General features: G+C 41.2%; 1 protein-coding gene across 1 annotated transcript in view; it reads right to left on the bottom strand.

Moving 5' to 3' along the window:
• Nucleotides 1-4712: 4712 nt before the first annotated feature.
• The window catches only part of ARL6IP6 (ARF like GTPase 6 interacting protein 6), a 34435-nt gene continuing 15554 nt past the window's right edge, over nt 4713-23593 (bottom strand). Inside the window, exon 5 of the mRNA XM_089659598.1 lies at nt 4713-6555. Coding sequence (XP_089515724.1) covers nt 6462-6555 — 94 coding nt within the window. The 3' untranslated portion in view covers nt 4713-6461. The remainder of the gene's footprint in view (nt 6556-23593) is intronic.

Raw genomic sequence — 23593 nt, 5'->3', positions numbered from 1 at the left:
AAGAAGGGGAGGATCAGAGAAGTCAGGATCAAACATCCTTTTTACACAACGCAGAGGATTACTCCTTAGGATCCACAATGAATATATCAAGAATGCTTTACTGAATATACAGACTGATTTTACTGATGTGAGTTTAGTAACACTTTCATTTACACTTTGCGCTGGTTTTAAGCCCAGATGTTTGAAAGGCCAATTTAAATGGTCCCTATCTGACCTTAAACTAGCTGTTCACGACTGGTTGGAGTTTGCAAGAACCTATGAAGACTGGGTCATCTCTTCTGGAGTCAGGGTTATTCAGTTGAAGTGGTTTCATCATAGCCATTTTACCGTTGCAAGAGCATATAAAATGGGCCTACATCCTATTGCTGATTGTTTCTGAGGTGGATGCATGACTTCCATTGCTTTTGGTCCAGACCTTGTTTATATGCCGAAAAACTGTCTACTGGGGATTTGCGGTGATCTGCATATCTCCAAATATGTTAAAGAATTATTATGAATCCTTTATTTTGATACTATGAAAACAATTCCGTTGACATGGAAGGGGACTTCTTCCCCATCAATTGATGACCAGAAGGGTCTGGTAAATGCCAGTTTCCAGCTATATTAGCTAACTTTAAACTTGGTAAGAAAATCACAGATCTTTGATCAAGTATGGGCCAGATGGTTCATGAGCCCACACACTCTTGCCTCTCTATATCCGGGATCTTGTTTACTAAAATGTTGCATAGCTGTCCTTCTGACGTGTCATTGGCCTGGACGTGTAGTGCCCTGTATCAGGATTTATCATATTCCTATTAAACTGTCCTGAGAGACCACGATGGTTTTTAAATAGTTTTCCCACTCTTTTTGTATCATTTGTTTTTAATGTAAATTCAAACATATCTTCTAAAAAATGGTGAACTGCAAAAGATTAAATTTTTTTTGTGGGGAGGGTTCAATGTACCAAGTTCAATGTACCTCGACTGTGCCATACAGGGGTTTTTTTTTTTCAGAAGGAACTTGGTGGAACTCTGTTCCACCACCTCCTGATCAGGCCCTCTGCTCCTTGCACACCACTATGACTTCTAAGCACAGGCGTTTGGCTTCTGTGTTTACAAGTGACAGCTTGTCTCCCAACTCCTCCCACAGATCTGATCTCTTGAGTGGCTCCCATTGAGTGCAGGAGGGGGGTTGTGTGCAGAGGTCAGAGTTGAGGAGGGGTGAAAGTAAGATGTAGATGAGAGATGCAGGGGTTAGGGGGGGAAGTGTGTGTGTGTGTGGCACACTCCTGAAATCTGCACTCTGTACGTAGTAAACTCCAGAACGCTACACTATGTGTAATGCACCACTAAACCCTGAACTCTGCGTGTAGCGCACCCCCGAACTCTGCGTGTAGCGCACCCCCGAACTCTGCGTGTAGCGCACCCCCGAACTCTGCGTGTAGCGCACCCCCGAACTCTGCGTGTAGCGCACCCCCGAACTCTGTACATAATGCACTCCTAGTATTTAATGCCCCTTTAAGAGCCTCCCACTGTTGGTGAAATTTTACCCATAAGGGTTGTATTGCCATACCGGTTTTAGTGCACCATGTCTGACTGAAATGTACCTTGAATGTTTTTGTTAAGTAATAAACACAACAAAACACAAGAGCATCAGAAGTCAGAATTTTATATTACAAATGTCAGAATAATGGTATGCATTATTTTTCCTTTCAAAAATTAGGTTTCCTTAAAAATAAAATTAAAAAATACCTCCCTGTGAGAAAAAAAAAAAATTGCTTTCACACAAGCCTTCATCAGACATATTCTATATTAAATGTAAAAAATAAATACACCACATCAGTTAAATGGAAAATTGTAGTCTGTACAATAGAAGCCAAAAGGGACAAAAATATACATTTTTACAAAGCACATTTCAACTGAGTTTTTTATATTGGTGTCATGGTACACAAGGCATTCTTAAAGCTAAGAAAAAAATAAATCACAATCTATTTAGCAATGCATAAATCAAATTAAATCAATTCACAACTCTTTGTTTCTAAATATTCCTTAGGCAACAGTACCCAACCCTTTAGTAACACTGTATGCCTTTTGTGTCATTATTATTGTTCTCTCAAGTGCAATTTTTAGCAATGATACTGAAAATTATTACAGTCTAAAGTGAAGTTTTCTTTGATCATGAAAAGTTTTCTTAGTTTATAAAACCCAGACTGCCCCCCAGCTGCAGAAGGTGAGGCGCCTGCACTGGACCATGGTAGGCAAGTAACTGACATACCTTTTTCTAGGAAACCTCACCACTATATCCCTTACAGATATTAGAAGGCACTGGATGATTAACTGGGCTAAACTTTGTTTGTTTTTTTTATTCGTCTAATTCAAAATACTGCTCACAAAACCATGCCATAGTATTTTACAGGTTAAGTTCACCTTTTACAAAAAATAAATAAATGCACATAATTTTGCAGGTAAAAAAATGAGCATTTATTATTATTTTATACTGCAACCTTTAAGGCATTGCACCTGCGATCAACAGATCGTGGGAGGAATGCTAGGATCCTGCAGATTCTCAATATATTGTCTCTCCATATCTCGTACAGACAGGCAGTTATTGAATGGCAGGTGAAATCAATGGACTATGAGAGTGCTCCCCAGTGCCTCCCAGCTCATTATGAACTACAGGCCGTCGACTGCGGAGGCAGATGCTAGGTGTAATTCAATCATCCACAGAACTCTGTGAACGAATGACACAGCATGTGGGTAGAGCCCTGCAGGGCCATGCTGTTTTGAAATTGCAACAGCGGGTGCAGAGAGAAGATCCTCGGCCCACTGTCACAGGGGTGGGGGGAATCAGGGATGTTGATGCAGGAATCCAAATAGGGACTCTTTGCTGTCAGAATACACTGATCAGCACTATTTGTACAAGGTTTTCTAGCAGTCCCATTCGAAAGAAGTTGATCTAACAATCGGCTTCTGTTGAACTGGAAGGGCTACACACAGATCAAAATTTAGCCAGTCCCAATTGAATCAGACAAATTTCGATCCATGTGTACTCAAGCTTAAGCTTCAACACCTTCTAAATGCGCCTTACACAGGGTTAGGACTGCAAAACTGAGCAGCAGAATGGCATACGAGGACTTTAAAGCAAACCTGACCTAGCATAAAAAGTGCCTAAAATAAAAACACTGCTGAAGCAAAGATACCCTGTGTTGTCTGCTGGAACCTACATTAGTCTTCAAATAAATCTTGCACCCCCGTGAAACCTGATTTGAGCCTTGTGGAAGACTATGAAAAAAGGCTTCAACTAGCTGAAATCCACTTTTGTTCTTTTCTGGAGCTGTAGACCCTGCCCATCAGTCACCCTTCAAATGCCAGAGCCTTCACTGAACACCGATTCTCTGCCATTTGACAGAGGGTACAGCCTGGGCTTGAAATCGAAAGGGTATAATGCAAGTCCATTACACTGAAGACTAACACACTTGCAGACACCACGCGTGGCTTCCTCTTTGGCACTGTATTAGGCATGGTTTGTGCCAGGACAGGTTGTTTTTACAAGAATAAATCGAACCAATACTGAAAACTATCAAATCAAAATCTCTGTGAATCCCCAAAGAAAAGTAAATCTTTCACCCTTGAAAGTGCAAATATCATAAACCTTTTCTATAAACCTTCCCCAAAAACTCAAATCCTACCCCTCATTCCCAATACATCAAAATGTCCACAATGCAAAATCCAAAATTGTCCACACTATCCAATCTTCCAGCTGTGATAAATATCCGATTCGTCACTCCAATCCAAGATGCCTCAAAAAAAATTAAACTAAATATAGTGCATTATCTTTCAAAATATAATATGTGATATCATGCAAAAGCACTAGTGATATAAAACATAATATAAGCAATATTATAAATCAACACGTGAAGTTAAAAATCCACACAGCTCCACTAGTGATATTGTGAAATAATCACTCCAATAAGTGTCACACTGCACTTTCCCACTGTCAGTGGGCTCACTGCCAGCACAGGTGTACTGCAGCAAAGCCTGATTGGCTCCTAGTGCTTCCCCTTCCTCTCCCAGTCTGAGTGCTGCTGTACAAGGGATGACAGGAAGCTGATTTCAAGAAAGTCGGAAGTGACGAAACGCGCCAGTGTCGTGACGTCAGACGCAAAACCGGATGGACGGTTTTTTCCTTTAATGCAAGCGGATAATACATGTGTGATTTTCATATATATATATATATACTCCACTGAGTTTTCTCCTCTCTGCCCTGTGAGGAATGGGGGATCCCACTGCATACTCCCATAAGAGGAAAGCCATCTGGCATATGGGGATTTGTGAAACGCCTGTGCAAGCTGAAAGAGGGTAATAGCATGTTATCCTAACGCAGAGTGGTGGCACTTATTTGGTCTTGTACACTTTTTCACTGGCTACATACTTTGGATTTGTTATATTTCACTTATTGGAGTGATTATTTCACAATATCACTAGTGGAGCTGTGTGGATTTTTAACTTCACGTGTTGATTTATAATATTGCTTATATTATGTTTTATATCACTAGTGCTTTTGCATGATATCACATATTATATTTTGAAAGATAATGCACTATAAATTTGTTTAATTTTTTTTTGAGGTATCTTGGATTGGAGTGACGAATCGGGATATTTATCACAGCTGGAAGATTGGAAAGTGTGGACAATTTTGGATTTTGCATTGTGGACATTTTGATGTATTGGGAATGAGGGGTAGAATTTGAGTTTTTGGGGAAGGTTTATAGAAAAGGTTTATGATAATACTGAAAACTGATGTCACATTGACTAGACAGACCCACTGATAATACTCTGACCTCCATACTGACTGCTAACCAGACCAAGGTGCTTTGTAGTACTGACAGTAGCAAGAGATACAAGATCACAACAAATGCCACCCTTTACTAATTTTTTATGCTAGCTGGTGAAAGGACTGTTTGAGAAGCAGGTTGTGAACCTAGATCCCTAGTACAACATTACCTTATTAGTATATCTGATATTTAGGTCAGATACTGCATCTCCAAGGCAGGGCAAACAATGAAACAAACTTGTAAATTTCTCTATCAGCTGGACAAACCCTAAAAAAACTAATTTACAAGCCCTTTCTAATGTTAATATAACCAAATGCTCTCTGGCTCCTTATTAAGGTAAGATACCTTCTAGACATTGTATAGGAAAACTGTAGACATGAATGAACATGAACGTTCATTCAAGCAGTCTGTGGAATATTTAGCAAAGTAGCAAACAGTCCTAAGTCTACAGCTGCTCTATGACAGTTTTTATTTATTTTATTTCTGATTGGCCATAATGGATATTTCAAAAGCATGTATAAGCATATAGAAAAGGTAATTGTTACTTTTACCAACCGATTTGTCTGCCCTGCCTTGGAATATTACATTTCTTAGAAGAGCATTAATACTGAAAAAACTGGTATTTTAGGGTCCATGCACACTGCCTCAAAGAAAAACGCCAGTACTCTTGGCAGAAAAAAAAAAATTGCTAATTTTGAGTGGTTTTTGTACTAGCGTTTAGTGTTTTTTTTTTCTGCCAGAAAAATGCTCTCAAAAATGCAAACCAGAAGGGTTTTTTTGCTTCCTCTAAATGCAGATTTTAAAATATGCCTCTAAACTTCCTAATGTGCATGGAGACATAGAATAACATTAGCTGCTTCTACAGGCAAAATGCTAAACTCTTTTTTTTTTTTTTAAGCCCACTGTTCATGGACCCTTATACATTTATTTTTGCCCATAGGAACAGGGGTGAAGCAAACAGGATCGTTATTCCTGTTAAAGTGAATTGTACTGCTTGATGACTACCTTAAAATAATCTTTTTTGCCCACAAATAAAAAAACAGCCGATCTAAAAACAGAACAAAAAAAGGACTATAAAAATTACCTTATTAAAACATTAATGGCACCAAAGAAAATATCAAACCCAGCTAACAGGAAAATCTCCTGGTACATCTATGGCAAAATGTAAAAAATGTGAACCTGTCATGTAAATTAAGTTTAAAAATCTATATTTTGTTAAGGAACAGTCACGAAAAGGAGCCTGCAAATCCCCCCAAATCATTTTTGGTGCCCCTGTGGAGCCCCTCTATCCTGTGCATTTCAACTCAGAGTCAAGCTCAAACCCCCAACAGAGCTACTTTTTATTACTGCTTAACAGCCAACTTTGGCATAGACTGTTGAATGGCAGGAAGGTGGGGGGTGTGGAATTTACCTCCGAATTGGAATCAAGGTTCATATGGTCTCTGCTCCCAAATCAGGGTTAAGTCTTGGGTGCACCAAAACATATTTGAAGGGTTTTTGTACAAAAGGTATCTGCTCTTTAACACTGCTGACAGTTTGTATGGTTAATTCATGTGACAGGTCTCCTTTAAGATTTCAATTATGGATTTAAAAAAAAGGGGGCAATCCTTGTAAGTAAAAAATGGAGATCCTCGAACATTCTATACATTCAGAGAAGACACCAGAGAACAGTGAGAGCGGCTACAATGCCATTTAATATTGCCATGGTGTAACCAACGTGGAAAGAATGGCCTGTCATTTTCCTGTAAAGAAAAGAATAAACAGAATAATTATACAGCTCTACAATTAGTATATGCAATAGCAAATTAAACATAATTCAAGAAAAACAACACCACACACCTGGGATAGCATAAAGCTGTGTTCCATACAACTTATAGCCAGCAGTAATTGTGTAGAGAAAGTTTCCTGCATGTTTGCATGGCTATAGTAAGCACATCAAAATGTGCAATACATTAAAGTGGTTGTAAACCTCAGACATAAAATATGAACAAAGCACATCCTTCTATAGGGTGTACTTGTCTCAATTATAAACACTAAGTGTCATTTTTGTCTGCTGCCTCATTCCTCTGCTATCAGCCTAATTCATTTCTGACAAGTTTTGCTGAAAAAGGAAAACATGGTGACAGGGGAGGGACCCCCAGCAGATTGAAGCCCCAGCCCTGTTCCTGTGAGCTGTGTGGAGTGTGTTGTGTCTCCTTCCTCCAATCAGCTCAGATCTCTTCTGACTGAGCTCTGCAGAGTGTAATATCAGCTCTCTGTCCCCTTTTTGTCTGAACTCTCAGACAAGCTTTTTAAATTCAGTACTTTGAAGGGATGTAGAGAAGAGAAGACTACAGATAAACAGGTACAACTTATGTAGGAGGATTTGTTTAATCTCTTCGTATCACCTGGGGCCAGTCACTTCACAGGATATATGTAAGGGCTTACAACTACTTTAAACGGAGAACACAATATTCAGGAATTTATCATAAGGTTCTTTACATTATACAGCAAAAATGTTTCCTATCAAAACCACACAAAAAGCAGAAATTTGGGTGGGAAAGCTAAAGCAAACCTGCTATGACAATGAGCTCAAACTTTGAGGTAGGGAGCAGCAGGTGGCAGATCACCCTGGAAATCCCACCCTTACCACTGTCTAAACAAATAATAGCTTTGCTTAAAGCTGAACTAATATTGGATATTTTAGGTCTGTATCCCGGCTGTGTAGCTACAAACGCTGTTTCATTCACGCCAGAAAGTAAAGTTAGAACTGTAGGGATGAAGGATCCCATTGCTCACCTGCCCTTTCACCTCCCCTTGTCCATTCACAAATGTATATACAAAGCATTCTGTGAATGAACAAACGGAGGTCTTGTTGTTCATCCTCTCTTCTTCTCCCTGTCCATACACAGAACACCTTGAATTCTGTGAAAAGAATACAAGACTTTTTGTGAATTGGAAAGGTGACAGAAAAGCGAGCCACAGCTCTTTATTCTCACAATGCTGGAAACAGAGATGCCTGTACTTTCTGGCATCAGTGAAACTAAGGGGAAGATTTACTAAAATGGGTGCACTCAGAATTAAGCTTTGGCAATAAACCAGCAATTAGTTTTTGTTTTCAGAATGCTGGTTTTGTATGGGCAGTTGCAAGGGCGCCTGGGACATGCTGGCTCTGTATTTTAGGAAGCCATTGATACCAGGTGATCCCAGCTTGCGCACCCTTAGGCTAGTTTGTTTGCAACAACAGTTTTGATGATAATCCAAAGAATTGTGGCACAACATGCCAACCAAATCCATTGGTACTATTTGGAAACAACAGCTACTTTTTTTTTTTTTAAATAATGTTTTCTGCTGCTCCTAATTAACTGCACATGAGCCCTTTCTGTTACAGGCATATTGTTTATGCTCTGGCACTCCTAAAGCCAGCATCTGCAAAGGGGGCCCTGGAGAGTCAAGATAAAAAACCAAAAAAAAAAAAACCCATAAGGTATGTTACTGGCTTCACTTTTTCAATCTTTGTTTTCAGCACTTCATTATGATAGCTTTGCTTAATGCTTTTTTAATGAACACACAACTAGAGTTTGTATTTTTTGTTTTTTGCAATATACCCATACATATATATTTGCCTGGAGTAACAATTTAATCACTAAACTAATGGTGCCAAACTTTTGCCGGAGGCTGTCTCTCCTGGAGCTTTTTTAATTGCTTGACAATGAATTGTAAAGACAAAATTAAAATGAAAAGTTCACATGGCTCACAGTATGTACAAATGCTCACTGTAATAAAATTTTGTACTGCCGACAGTGCTCCATGGACTGCTCATGTTTAATCGACCTCACAGCGGTCAGCTTTTATGGCATGTCCAGATCGCAAATCCTTCTCAGTTACTAATTGCTATGAAACAGCTTCATACAGAAAACAAAAAAAAAGATCTTAGATGATTTAGAAACTACTAACTTTATAAAAGGGAAGGAGCGTAAAACTAGAACCAAAAGACAAAACTTTTTTTTACCCATTTTGAGTAAAGCTAGGTAAGGCTGGGGGGGGGGGCAGGACAACTTTCGCTTCCGATCACCTAGTTGGTCGCAGCGGAAGTGGGAGCGGGTAAATGTCAAAATCCGGTACTCGCTCCTGGCTCCCCAAAGGTGCCAATTCCTCATAGGGAGTGGGGGACCAGTACTTAAAGCATAACTTCACACTGCCAGAACATATGATAAAGAGAACCCTTCATTTTACAATGCCAGTAATGGTCACTAGTTGAGGGATGGATGGAAGAAGCTCCAGAGTCTGGTACCAGTGGTAAAGAATTTTATAGAGATTTTCTTTGCAAGGATTAAGCTTTTAGCCACCTGGTATCAGATGATTTGCTACGTTTCAAGGTGTGGATTTAAAATTTGAATGGCATGTGGTGCTTTAAGCTGACTATTCACTAGATTTTTTTTAATGAATATTCGTACGAAAACTCATTGTACATCCAATGACTGGACAATTGCTGTTTGAAAGTACTAAAAACTCCTTTGCTTTTAACATTCCATTTTCGAATGAATGTAATTTTCTGAACGAAGACCACGTATACAGTTAAAACTTGTTCATTCATGAAAAAGTTTCAATCCTGCTTCTTCGAGTTTTCTCATCACAATAAACAACCTAAAAGGTTTGTGGTGCAACTGTTCCAACCCATCCAGTTGGCTCAGTAACTACTTTTTCAGCTATTTGGAATCTGTACAGAGGAACCAATAAAGCATTTTCGGTTTCTCTTATTATCCCCGTTGCCTAGGCAAATAACAAAAAAATGTAGAGTGGAGTAACTACAATTAGCAATGTCCTCTTGCAGTGTTCATGAGAGTGAGCTATGGATGGTGCTTGAAGAATGCCTTACATGAACACAGGCAATTCATCCTTCCCAAAAATACAAAACACTCATGGACTCAGCCACTTAGTTTGAATAGGTTTAAAAGATGTTCAGGTCTAGTGGTCTATTAAAAAAACAAACAAACAAAAAACCAAAACACAGCAATGCTGCTAATTTAAAGTGACAGCAACAAAGCAAATTGACTGTCTGGGTGTCGGATGAGTCTACCGCCTGCATGTTGTAGTTCCAACTGCCAACTACTGCATCAAGGGGTAGATTTGCGAAAACTGGTGCACTCAGAATCTGGTGCAGCTGTGCATGGTAGCCAATCAACGTCTAACGTCAGCTTGTTCAATTAGGCTTTGGCAATAAAACCTGGAAACTGGTTGGTTTCCATGCAGAGTTGCACTCTTCAGTTTTAGTAAACAACCCTCCATTAGTGTGTCCCTGAAGAGCTGCTGGGACATACTAGCAACATAGAGTACTTGTCTGTTGATTAAATGACAGCGCACAGCTGTAAGACAGAGACATCCAACATACCATCAAATGTTGAATGCTGAAGATTCTAACAGCAGGGGTAGCTCTGTAAGAGGGCAGAAACAGCACAATCTACTGTATTTACTTACACTGGAGTGAGCAAAATCTGGTGCAGCTCTGCATAGAAACCAATCAGCTTCCAGATTTGATTGTCAAAGCTTAACCATTAGCCGCCTGGCCAATAGCCGTTTGATGGCCGGAAAAATGCATTAGATATCCGGGTGGACGCCATATGGCGTACTCCTGGGCATGTGCAGTTTGCGCGCTTGCAGAGCCACGCAGCGGCACGATCTGTCACCGGCCGTGTACCTCGGACACGGCCGATGACAGATCTGAGTACCAGCCCCCGTTGCCGGTACCACGTGACCTATCACAGCAGGTCACATGACAGTTGTATACAATGGATGGCTTCATTCATGCCATCCATTGTATACTAGTGTTTAGCTGTGAATGGTCACAGCGATCATATGCACATATCATGTGATTGGCTGTGGCCAAATCACAGCTAAGCAAAAAAAAAAAAAACAAAAAAAACCCTGAATGAATCGATGTCATTCAGGTAAATGCTTGCTTATAGCAAAGTAATTCTTTGCTATAAGCAAATTGTGTAAAAAACAAAAATACTGATCACTTCCCCAAAGTAGTACAATGTTACTATGGTAACAATGTTACTATGGTAACATTGTACTACTTTGGTCATAGTGAAATATGAAAAAAAGAAATCTTAAAAAAAAAGAAAAAATAATAAAAAATTAAAAATAATAAAAAAAAATTATATATTTTTTTCATACTGTCACCAGTCAGTGTCCCTGATCACCGCCATGCCCGTTATATGATGACGCTGTACTGCACTGGTGACAGTATATAAAAAAAACAAAAATAGTGAAAATAATTTTTTTGATTTTTTCATTTTCCGAAAAATGACAAAAAAAATACAACTTCAAAAAACTCGCCATGCCTCTTATGAAGTACGTCGGACTGTCTACTTTGCAAAAAAGGGTCATTTGGGGGATATCTGTACTGTTCTGACATTCTTGGACCTCAAGAAATTAGATTGGCTGTCAGTACTTCAGGATTGATCAATAATCAGATCTATACCATAGTTTGTGAACTCTATAACTTTCCTACAAACTAAAAAATACATCCTAATTTGGGTTATTTTCACCAAAGACATGTAGCAGAATACATCTTGGCCTAAATTTATGAAGAACAATTATTTATTTGCAAACTTTTATAACAGAAACAAAGAAATACGTGTTTTTTTTTGTTAATTTAGCAAAAAATAAAAACCCCAGCGGTGATTAAATACCACCAAAAGAAAGCTCTAGTTTTGTGAAGAAAATGATAAAATTTTAGTTTGGGTACAATGCTGTATGACCGCGCAATTGTCATTCAAAGTGTGAGAGCGCTGAAACCTGAAAAATAGCCTGGGCAGGAAGGGGTAAAAGTGCCCGGTATGGAAATGGTTAATACAACAGTTGAAGTTGTATTTCATCTTTCCCAGTGGAGAAAATATTACATCGGTACCTTACCTTTGATAAGCTAGTCAGTTAGGATCCAAGTTATTGGAAAGTGCAAGTACCCTGTATACTTAAGAGTAGACAACAAAGCCATGTGACCTCCATATAGACAAAGTATTAGTCAATACTGGGTTGAGGGGTCTAGGGCACAAGAAAGGGGGAATCCGAATTAGAGAGGGAGGGAGATGGAGTGAACATTCAGCACATCAAGGTTCGCAAAGGCCAGAGTGTAGTTGTATCATTGAGGCAATTTGGGCCACTTTGTGGTAGTAAAAAATATTAGGTACAATGCAACTCACTTTGTGATTAGGTCTTTGGTCGCTTTAAAAACGTCTTTCTGTTCAGTCTGGATTTTGTTGGGTCCCATATAAATTTGAATACTTGTAGCTGTAGGCAGTGCTGGATATGGTATACCAATGGGTAAGACTCAGAAGGGGTACAGTAGTTTAGGAAGATGCAACATTATTTGTATGGGTACACCCAAACGATGAAATGGATCCCAGGAAGTTAATAGAACCCTAAGATATTTTAATGGAGAGGTGTTGGTTTTGTACACAGCCATAGCTTGCAGTGAGTAGAATACTGTGGTATGCTATAGTTTGGGCCCACTTAAAAGGAAACTGGGTCTGTAGAGATTGTTGCACAGGTAGGGGTTGGGTATCATTCAAAGCATTTGATTTTGAGTGGTTTACATGGAGACCAAAAATAGATATAAATTGCATGTAGAGAGATGGTAAGTTAGGGAAGGTAATATGGAGAGGGAAATTATAAATAATGAAATGTTATCGGAGTATCGCAGTCTTGTGGTGGACATGGGTAAGTATCCTTTTCAAGTTTCTCTGCTGTCCTCAAAACAAAATTCCTGACATGACAATATCTTCATTTATGTAGAGCTATAAGCTGTGATTTCACTACAGCCCTAGCAGTCCATGCTGTAGGCTATGTCACTAATTGACCAATAGTGGTGGTCCTAAGATCAGGTCCTAAGGTGACAAAAAAAAGGGTCACATTACAGAACTACTGGTTAAAAGCTTTCCTTTGCAGGTCAAATATACAGACTATTTCTCTACATGGCAGGCATTCCAGCAGTTCCTCTAAATATTTTGAGGGCTTGTGTGGGAACGCATGTGTAGCTAAACACAACTTAGGAGGAGATCAGAAGCATCGTGAGTGCAAATCAATTGCACATAAAATCATGTTGTATTTTTCCATCTACACAAACACTTAAACCTCAAAACTTAAGGCAGTGTCTGTTCCATGTGCCAGGCTTTCCAGGGCAGTATCTCTTCACATGGCAGTACCCCACTACATGGTAGGTCCTTCAGGGCGTATCCCACCACATGGCAAGCCCTCCAGGGTGTACCTCACCACATGGCAGGCCCTCCAGGGCGTACCTCACCACATGGCAGGCCCTCCAGGGCGTACCTCACCACATGGCAGGCCCTCCAGGGCGTACCTCACCACATGGCAGGCCCTCCAGGGCGTATCCCACCACATGGCAGGCCCTCCAGGGCGTATCCCACCACATGGCAGGCCCTCCAGGGCGTATCCCACCACATGGCAGGCCCTCCAGGGCGTATCCCACCACATGGCAGGCCCTCCAGGGCGTACCTCACCACATGGCAGGCCCTCCAGGGTAATCTTGCTTCAGGGCAGTCTCCTTCAACAAAGGAGACTCTCCAGGGAAGTTGCTCTCCACATGGCATGACATCTTTCTTTGAATCAGTCTCATTCCACGTGACAGGCTCTCTGGGGTAGTCTTTCTTTAAAGCAAGCTCTCTCAATGGACAGGCTTTATAGGGCAGTCTGTCCCCATGTTGCAGGCTCTTCAATAGGACAGTACAACTGTGACATAGGAGTACAGTGCCTACAGTGTGTAATTCAAGTTTTCTTTATAAATAAGTGCGACCATTATAGGTGCTGAGATACAGAGCAGATCGACTGCCAACAGATGCCTATTTCGGATGTATTAATACAACCATAAAGACGATCTATTATCATTATTAAGTGCAAAATTGACTGAGAACACAGACAACTTGCAGGTTTTGCTTTGCCAACCTCATACACCAGTATAAAGTCAGCTTATCCAAGAACACCATCTGCTGACCAACTTCTTCAATGCAGTGTGTCAAGACTGTCTTCGTATCTGTTTTGCCACATTGTACTTGCTATGATGGAACGATCGCTAATAGCACTGTGGGCAGGAATTCAAACTACCTTTGCCATAGGGACAAACACTTTTATGAGTGTTTTCTTTCTAAATGCAACATCAAATAATTGATGAAAGCAGCAGGCACAGCAAAATGCTCCAGAGATGAGAGACTGGGAAAAGATTCACAGCAGCTCTTCTATGTCCTTTCTGTGAAATGTTTATAAATTGGGCCCACAGACAATTTTCAGCACAGCTGACAATGGAGACCATCCAAGATCAGAACAGTTGCGTGCTGCTTATGACTCTACATAAGAGGAATGGAAATTCTATATCTGTATGGCACAAATGAAAGTTACTTCTGCAGGATTGTGTTGTACGTTTTCCATATCTTACAATGTTAGAAAACACACCAATATTCAAAGGCATATCCTATCCATATTCAAACATTTATCCTAAAATTGGCAAGTGAGTCAAGTGTAGAAAGGTTTGCTTTAATAAAGACATTCTGGGTTCATAGCAGTACGGGGTGACCTTGCCTATGATGAGGCATTGATTATATGGTCTCAGTCAAGAAATGCAAGGGAATGGAATCAGACACCGCTACTGACTGGACATCTGTGCTGGTACACTATCCCGATGTCACTAACACAAGATACTCTGGGGTAGATTTACTAAAACTGGTGCATCCAGAATCTGGTGCAGCTGTGCATGGTAGCCAGTCAGTTTCTAACTTCAGCTTGTTCAATTAAGCTTTGGCAATAAAACCTGGAAATTGACTGGTCTCTACGCAGCGCTGCACCAGATGTTGCACTCTCCAGTTATTGTAAAAAAACCCCATTGACACCATGATATCTATCATTTGATGTGCAGTGCCATCCCACTACAAAGTCTGCTTTAAAGCAGAGCTCCACCCAAAAGGGGAAGTTCCTCTTTAAAGACTGGTGCTGCTCCCCATTAAGGATTGGCACCTTTGGGGGGCGGGGGGGAGCGGATACCCGAATTTGACAGGTACCCGCTCCCACTTCCGCTCCGTTCACCTAGGCGATCAGAAGTGGAAGGTGTCTTCCCTCCCCAAAGTCTTTTGGGACACGTGACAGGTCCCAGAAGACTACAGGACCATTCAGAAAGCGTAGAGCTACTCGCACATGCGCAGTGGGTACCCGGCTGTGAAGCCGCAAGCTATCACACCCGGGTGCCCACACTGAAGATGCCGATGCCCAGGGAAAGAAGACAGCTGGTAAAATGGGCTGCAGGGGACACACCGTGGGACAGAGGGACAGGTAAGTGTGTGTACTTTAAAAGTCAGCAGCTACAGTTTTTGTAGCTGCTGAGTTTTATTTTTTGACAGCATGAGTGGAAAGGTGTTTTTAAAACTTTGGTCCAAAAAAAAAAAAAAAGTGGGTGGGGGTCTTTTCCCACAAAACATGTTGGCTATACTTGTTGTTCCCAATAAATGAGGATTTGCAAAGATGGAAGTTTGTACAGGGTGCTCCTAACCACAGGCTTAAAAGTTGTTTATATATAGAGCAATTTGATTGTTGTGACCAAAAAGGCAGCAGCCTAGGCCCAGACTCATGTGCTTACTGCTACAACAAACAAAACTCCAGCACAGAACATGCACTCTATTTTTAAATGCATTTAAACTAGTGGAACTTTAGTCAAAAAATTAAGTTCTGCTATCTCACTTTAGTTTCACAGGTATAGTTGTAAAACATTAGTTGTAAAAATAAGTACTTATACAGTTTAAAAGCCAGCAATACACTGTCTCACCTTGCTCTGCACATGCTCAGTTGCGCTCTACAAATTCGGCAAAGTGCCTAAAAAACACAGGCCGACCTACTGACAGCCAAACGATTTACTGCTGCTCAGGGCTCTGGGCTTCAGCAACATGACAGCCTCCAGCAAGAACAGGAACAATGCTAGAGGCAATTTACAATATACACTCATTTTGGAAGCATAATTATTAAAGTGGAATGTATGTTCCTTGCTAAAGAATATTATTTTTTACCAAGCTGTTATGGGTAAAGTTCCACTTTAACCTTCACCCACATCGGTCCAGCGCTAACACACACCTACCAGATGCAAATAAGGGAAGAATACACAAGCTCCATGTAGATAGTGTCCCTCATGGTAACTGAACACAAAATCACAGTGCTGCAAGGCAAATCTACAAGCCATGCAGCCAATATGCTGCCCACTTAGGTAACCCTATGTAGCCCAATCTACAGTGTAGTTTTACAGTACAAGCAACCCTGCAGCCCTGAAACTCTTGCCTGCATTCCTGAGGCTTATGCTTTGCCTCTCCATCATTTCCATCCACTTTGCCTTGATTCAATAATTACACAAACCTCCCCAAAATGACCCTGAGGCTCAGGGAAGCAGATACCTCTAGTCTTCTGTATTCCACCATTCTCTTTCTAGTTTCTGCTACAGATACCAAAAATGAAATTGAACTTATCACATAAGGTGTCTCTGCACAAAAATTCTGATTCCTTTCCACACTTTGTGAGGTACTTCATTACAATGTACCAATTTGTTTTTACCCCCACCCCAACTGCACCTACTTAATCTCCCTGGCGGTATGATTATTTCAGATTTTTGGTGCTGAAAGCGGTACCATTATTTTGCATGGAAATATGTAGTTTTTTTATTGTAGGCCTGTAATTTTTAGGAATAACTCACTGAAATCTGTCCGAACAAGAGTCTAAAACACAAAATCATAAATTATAATTTAATAAATAATTATAAAAAATAATAAAATAATAATAAATTTCATTCAATAATATAATCAAACCAAAAACACTGAAATTTTAAATATAGCGCCAAGTTCGCACATCACTGAGCAAATTCGCAAAATTGTTTTCAGTGTCTGATGACGAATTTCCCCACAAATCATTATCACCCAATTCTGCAAGTGGTTCTGATTTACTATCGCTGTTCTCTATCCGGTCTATAACCGCTTTTGACCTAAAGGGACGCTTTTTGGACACCATGGACTTTTCTAAGTTTCCAGGCTGAAAGAACAGTAAAAATGCAGACAGGGCACAGGACAAAGCAGTAGGGACAAAATGTATGTGAAATGGTTTGAAACAGCAATGTTTTACTATGTAATAATCGTTTTTAAAAAAATGAAAATTTTAAAAATTTTCAAATTTGCTGCCGGTTCCGGCGCCCGAACATCCCGACGTTACAGGGACCGGAACACGGAAGCCGGCATCTGCCGGAAGAGATGGCCGTTGACGCTGCAGGGGACACATCGCAGGAGCGAAGGACAAGGTAAGCGCTGCAGTGAATCCCAGAACAACGCTGCATGGTAAGTCCGAGTGTAGCTCGGGGTTACCGCTTGTGGTACTGAAACTTTACCCCGAGCTACACTCGGGAATACCACCAGGGAGGTTAAGATGCAAAGGCAGTGAATGGGGTGTACACATGCTGCAAGCGCAACGCAAAAATGATCCCACTACTTTGCGTTATGGCAACCGAATGGGGCTATACTTCAACTTTGTACAATGCACGTAGTTGCGGCCCAGTGGCTGCCCTCTGAAGAGCAAAACGCTCTTCAAAGGGCAACGCCAGGATAAAGCAGCCCTAAGAGTGTATTTACACATACTATATATACACTGGTGCATTGTGGCAAAAAATCTCCTGCTTACTACATGGTGTGCTTTCCGGTAAAACTAACTTCTTACATAAAAGTAAAAGGGCCATTTGGTGGACTGTATGGGCACTACAACAGTGATACCTCACGAGCGTGGTGTCAGAACTGTACGGACATTACTTTTCGAACAGTTCCTACTCAAACTTTTATTTTTCATTTTGACACACAACTGTTTTTTGTTCAAGGGGTCCCATTACCTCTAGGTGCAGGGTGTGGCCATGGGCACATTTTGTGCCCTGGCTTACGCCAACCTGTACCTGGGAGGATGGGAACGTGATATATTCTCTGATGAATCCTTGGGTACTTGCCTTGATCATACGCTATGCTGGTATAAATATATTGATGACATCTTTATGATCGGGATAGATATTGTTGAATCATTACATACTTTTGTGGATACGCTAGATGCTAATCATTACAATCTTAAATTTACGCTTAATTATCATGCGTCTGCCATCACATTTTTGGATTTACGAATTCATAAAGATTGTACTGATTATTTAGAAACTACGTTATATCGCAAAACCGCAGTGGGGAATACAATTTTGCACGCAGCCAGTGCTCATCCCCTGGCTTTAGTGCGAAGTATCCCGTATGCACAATATGTCAGCATCCAACGCAATTGTACCCATGATAGAGACTTTAAAATCCAGGCCAACCAATTACGTGAACGTCTCCTGTTGAGAGGATACTCAAAGTCATTGTTATGCAAGGCTTACTACAGAGTCTTGGGACAATCTAGGACTTCGCTTTTGTACAGACCTAATAAATATGATAGCTTCCAACGACAAGTGAAATTAAAGTGGAGTTCCACTCAACCTATCAAAAAATAAAAGTCAGCAGCTACAAAAACTGTAGATGCTGACTTTTAAAAAACAGCCACTTACCTGTCCCTCGGTCCCGTGGTGTGTCCCCCGCAGCTTGTTTCAGTGGCCGTCCTGTATTCCAGGAGGCCGGCATCTTCAGTGTGAGCCCCCGGCTGTAATAGCTTGCGGCTTCACAGCCAGGTACCCACTGAGCATGCACGAGTAGCGCTGCGCTTCATGAATGGTCCTGTAGTTTTCTGGGACCTGTCCCATGTCCCAAAAGACTACAGGGAGGGAGGACACCTTCCGCTTCCGATTGCCTATTAGACGGGAAGTGGGAGCGGGTACCTGTCAAATTCAGGTACCCACTCCCCAAAAGGTGCCAATCGTTAATGGGGAGTGGGGGAGCAGTCCTTAAAGCAGAACTTCCCCTTTTCGGTGAAGCTCCGCTTTGATTACGAAATTTTCATCTCAACATCAGGCATTATTCGGAGTCTTACAAAACTACTGGCATCTATTATTGGAGGATCCGGTTGTGAGTAAATGCATTAACAACTATCCTCAAATTGTTTATAGGAAGGCTACATCGTTACGTGACAGGCTTATTAAAAGCCACTATGTGCCTAATTTTGCCCACATTAAAGCCCATACTGCAGGAATGTAATCATTGTAATTTATGTTCCTTTATTCAAGTTGGCCAAGTATTTACTCTACCTAATGGAGACATTTTTTTCCCAAAATTCGTGCAGACTGTAATACTGAGGGTGTGATATACCTTATGACCTGCAAAGTGTGGGGCCTTCTATGTGGGTAAAACTATTAGGAAGTTACAGTCTAGAATCAATGACCACATTTACTCTTCTACCAATGGCAAAATGGTCACTCCAGTCAGTAGACATCTAGATCTATACCATAGATTTGATACTACAATGGTCTCATTTTTGGTATTAGAACTTATCCCGAAAGACCCTAGGGGGGGTAATTGTGATAAGCGCATATTTCAAAAAGAAGCATTCTGGATTTAACAGTTAAATGCTATATCTCCGCCAGGTAGTAATGAAACTTTGTCTTATAAACCATTTTTATAAGTCATGCATGTTTGTGGTCCAGGCTCTCAAATGTGATAACTATTCAAACATTGTTATTTGATATGGTTACATGTGTCATTATATGTTGATATCGTATAATTCTACTGGTTCTTATCTTGGTTTGTTATTACTGTAAGGGATTCACAAAATGATATGCAGCCAATGTGATAATAACCATCCAAGCGTTGTTATCGATATGTTTATAAGGGTCATTAGATGTAGATATTGTATGAATCTACTGGTTGGAATTTGTCGTTACTGGCATGGATTCTGAAATATCCTATATGCTAATTAATCGATGTATGATTTCATTATATTCGCAGGCATACGTGTGGGGGCCCAGGTCCCCCTGGGGAGACTTGATAGGAGGAGGGTTCGATGTCCCTGTTAGTGGCCCTTGGTCAGTGAGCGGCCAGTGGCGCCGCGGCAGGGAGCTCCCCCTACCTTGGTGTGAGGATGGGGCCCAGCTTTGCGGCGCTTCCTGGCCATTGCTGTCAGCGCATTGATGATCGTTGGTGGTGTCACCAGTCTGTGCGCGTCCGCCGCCATCTTTGTGGTGGGGTCGCGTGGCCGGACATGGTGACGTCCCGCGCCGCCCTGCCGAGACCACCAAGATCCCTTAAATTGGGACGGTCTGTGGCGGTCCAAAAGGCTGCAACAGTGGGGAAACTAGTGTTTTCCAGACAGGCACTGGTGGGTGAAGTGGTGTTGGAGGTTTTGGCAGCCAGTGGCTTCGGGATCTTTTGTGGTCGGTGTACCGTCTTTATGGACAGAGTCAATGATTGAAGAGTCAATGATTATATACATATATGGGAATTTTGTCGCCCATAGTTGGGCTGTGTGTATGGGATAATACTTAGCTGTTTTGCTGTCTCTTTACAGATGGATTTGTGACTGACCCTACTTGACTATTCCAACGTAAATACTGTGCCATTACATTGGGGAATCTCTCTCTTGTGGCTCAATTTCTATATACTAAGGTAGGATTGGATATTTACTGTTCTCCCTGTATATTGGATCTCACTAAATTGTTGCCCCGTGATATTTTAACGGTGGGGAATTGAATAGTTTCAACCCCCCCCCCCCCATAGACTAAATAACAATTAAGCATTCTCCCTTCTTTTGTGTCCTCTTTCAAGGATCTCTTCACATATTATACTAGCTGATTGCTAGTGTCTTCTGCATGTACTTTATTTGGACCAGAATTGGTGATGCGATCGCACCTCCATACCATACTAGTCTACTGCTGGTTTCCGTTATATGCGCCCTACTTGGACCGGGATTGGTGACATTAGTGCACCCCTATCAGTGGGGAGGTTAATCCAATTTCTATATCCGCATACCCCCCCATTTACCATCTAGGAGATCCCCATCATGTTTCTTAACAGTTGCATCATTTTTTTTTTTTTTTAATGCGTCAGGAAGCCTTTGGGGGGCTGCCGCCTGCCCTCTTGGATTATTGGGATCCCCCCCACTGACTGGCCCCTTATGGGAAGGCTTGAGGCCCTCTTTCACAGCCCCTGCACAGATGCCTGTAGATTAAGGTATGACTATTTACCAAATTGATCTGTATGATGAATATTGGAAAATATAAAATGCTGCTTACAAATCTATACCATTCTCTTTATGCACAAATCTATTTACAATTCCTGAAGAAGCGATATTATCTGGAAACATGTCGAGTTACTACAGCCATTGATATCAGAATATCGGTTTTCAAACCTTTACCGGGTTACAGTATACTTCTATTGTGGAATTTATCAATACCATATGTATCTGTACGATTTGCATCCGCATTGAGTGTACAATTCCATTTACTGTGGAAGTACATTCTCTGCAGAGGATTTTAATAATTTTTGTACGTCTATGTATGTTCAATAAAGCAATAATTTTATCTATCACTGTTGTAGTGCCTATAAAGTCCACCAAATGGCCCTTTTTCTTTTCCAATAGTTTGAATAGGATGTGGCACTTGAGAGCATTGCACATATCCTCACAGTAATCACCCTGTGTTGGATATCATATCTTTATAATCCTAACTTCTCATAGAGATGACTGCTAATGCATGTAAAAATGCACTGTACCTTTAATGCAACCACGTAAAATTTAGCCTACTGGATTTTTTTTTTTTTTTAACAGTTATAACAAAAAAGGAATTGGGGCCAGCTCACACCAGAATGCAGTGCAGGAAAGGCGCGTTGTGTGTTCAAAACACATTATCCTTGCGAACTGTTGCGGGTGCCATTACATTGTTAATGGCAATCCAAACAGATTGCATATGCAATGCATTTGCGAGCACCAGATCACGTGCTACCCAAATACCATGTGACTTGGTGCGGAGCATTTTAAAGCACTACGTTTTGTGTAATCCAGTGGGATCTAAGCCCATTCCAATAAATGGGCTGAAAATGGCACTGCAGGGGAATGCACAGGAAAACACACCATATTACAGTGTAATTCTAGTGTGAACCAGCCCTTAAAGTGCAACTTCTGCTCATCCTCTTCTTCGTTCCCCCCACCTCTATCACTTTTGAAGGGTTTTTTTTTCCTTGAAACAGGTACCTGCTCCCATTTCCACTCTGCTCACCTAGGCTGTATAAGCAATGATTTCTGACATTTCCTGGCTGCATTCATGCAGCCATCGAGAACTACTGTGATAGCTTTGATTGGCTACAGCTATCACATGGTACAGAGAGGCTGTGCTTGGTCCTGTACCATGTGATCACTGTGACCAATCACAGTAGTTTTCAATGACTGTAGGAATTACAGCCATGTTTAATACTAGACATGTGATCACTAATTGGTCACAGTGATATTATGGTACCAGGGCACAGCAGAGCCGCTCGGTATCCGGATCAGTGAACAGGGTTGTGCGCATGCAGTTTTGGGAATACGTATGGGTACATCCTCCCAGAACGGTGCTTGTCCTGCTCGCCTGTATATGTACAGTGGCTGAGCGGGAACGGGTTGAAGTGTAACTAAAGGCAAAACTTTTTTCCCCATTGTGGAGAAAGTGAGATCTCTCATCAGTTTCTACTGATGCCATTATCAGCTTTTAAGTGGTTGTAAAGGCTGAAGGTTGTTTACCTTCATGCATTCTATGCATGAAAGTAAAACCTGTGTTCTGCCCCCCCCCCCCCCTACTCCCGTGTCCCCTCTCGATACAGCAACGCACACAAGAGCCTTGGATGTCCAGGTACTCCCTCTCCTCATTGGCTGAGACAGAAGCGGGAGCCATTGGCTCCCATTGCTGTCAATCACAGCCTGTGAGCCAATGAGTAAAGAGCAGGGGCGGGTCTATAGGTCTTATAGATGCATAGAGCAGGGCTCGGGAGGAGCATGCACAGGTGCTCACATAGCAAGCAGTTTACTATTGGGGGCATTGGTCAATGAGGAGGAGCGCCGGCAGGGGACCAAGATAAAAAGAGGATCAGGGCTGGTCTCTGCAAAACCACTGCACAGAGCAGGTAAGTATGACATGTTTGGTTTTTTTTCCCCTTTTTTAAAAAGCTGAACCTTTGGGCCTAATGCACACAGGACATTCTAAAAATGCTCCTCCTCTTGGCAGCAGTGTTTTGTCAGAAAAAACGCCTGAAACTTGCTAAAGTGTCTAATGCTTTTACAAGCATATAGGCGTGTTAACAGGTGTCAAGCACTTCGGTGTTAATTCATTTAATTGGCCAGAATAATAATTTATTCTGACCACTGAAACGAATTAACGCGCAAGCACTAACCGTGCCTAGCATTAACACGCGTTTACACGCATCAAGTGTTTTTTCTACCAAAACATTGCTGCTCCTGGATGTACTGGCCCTGGGTTTTCTTTCCTGCTAGTAAACGATAGTTCTACTAAAACCTTCTAAAAGTCTGTGTGTGCGTGGCCACCTAGGATAACATGGAGAGCCGTTTGGAAGCACTAAAAAAAGAACTCCCCTAAAATTGGCTGCAAAAACGCCCTGTGAGCATGATGCCTTAATACCACTTTAAAATGTCCTATTTGTCCATTATTTGACTAGTTACACAGATCCACAACTTTTACTGAACTGTACAGTGTTATGATCACCCTGACTAAAATATATATAGGGCCTACCTATACACTCATGTGTTTAAACCTGACAAACAATCAAATGTTTATATGGTTAACCATAGCTTCTTTGTAAAAAAAACAAAATCCAGTGACAGAGCTGA

This window comes from Staurois parvus, unplaced genomic scaffold (genome assembly GCF_062004578.1).
Source record: "Staurois parvus isolate SC_StPar_1 unplaced genomic scaffold, SC_StPar_1.0 ptg000031l, whole genome shotgun sequence".
In the NCBI taxonomy this organism is placed as follows: domain Eukaryota; kingdom Metazoa; phylum Chordata; class Amphibia; order Anura; family Ranidae; genus Staurois; species Staurois parvus.
Note: the sequence above shows the minus strand (reverse complement) of the source record. Positions and strands in the feature narration are given on the sequence as shown.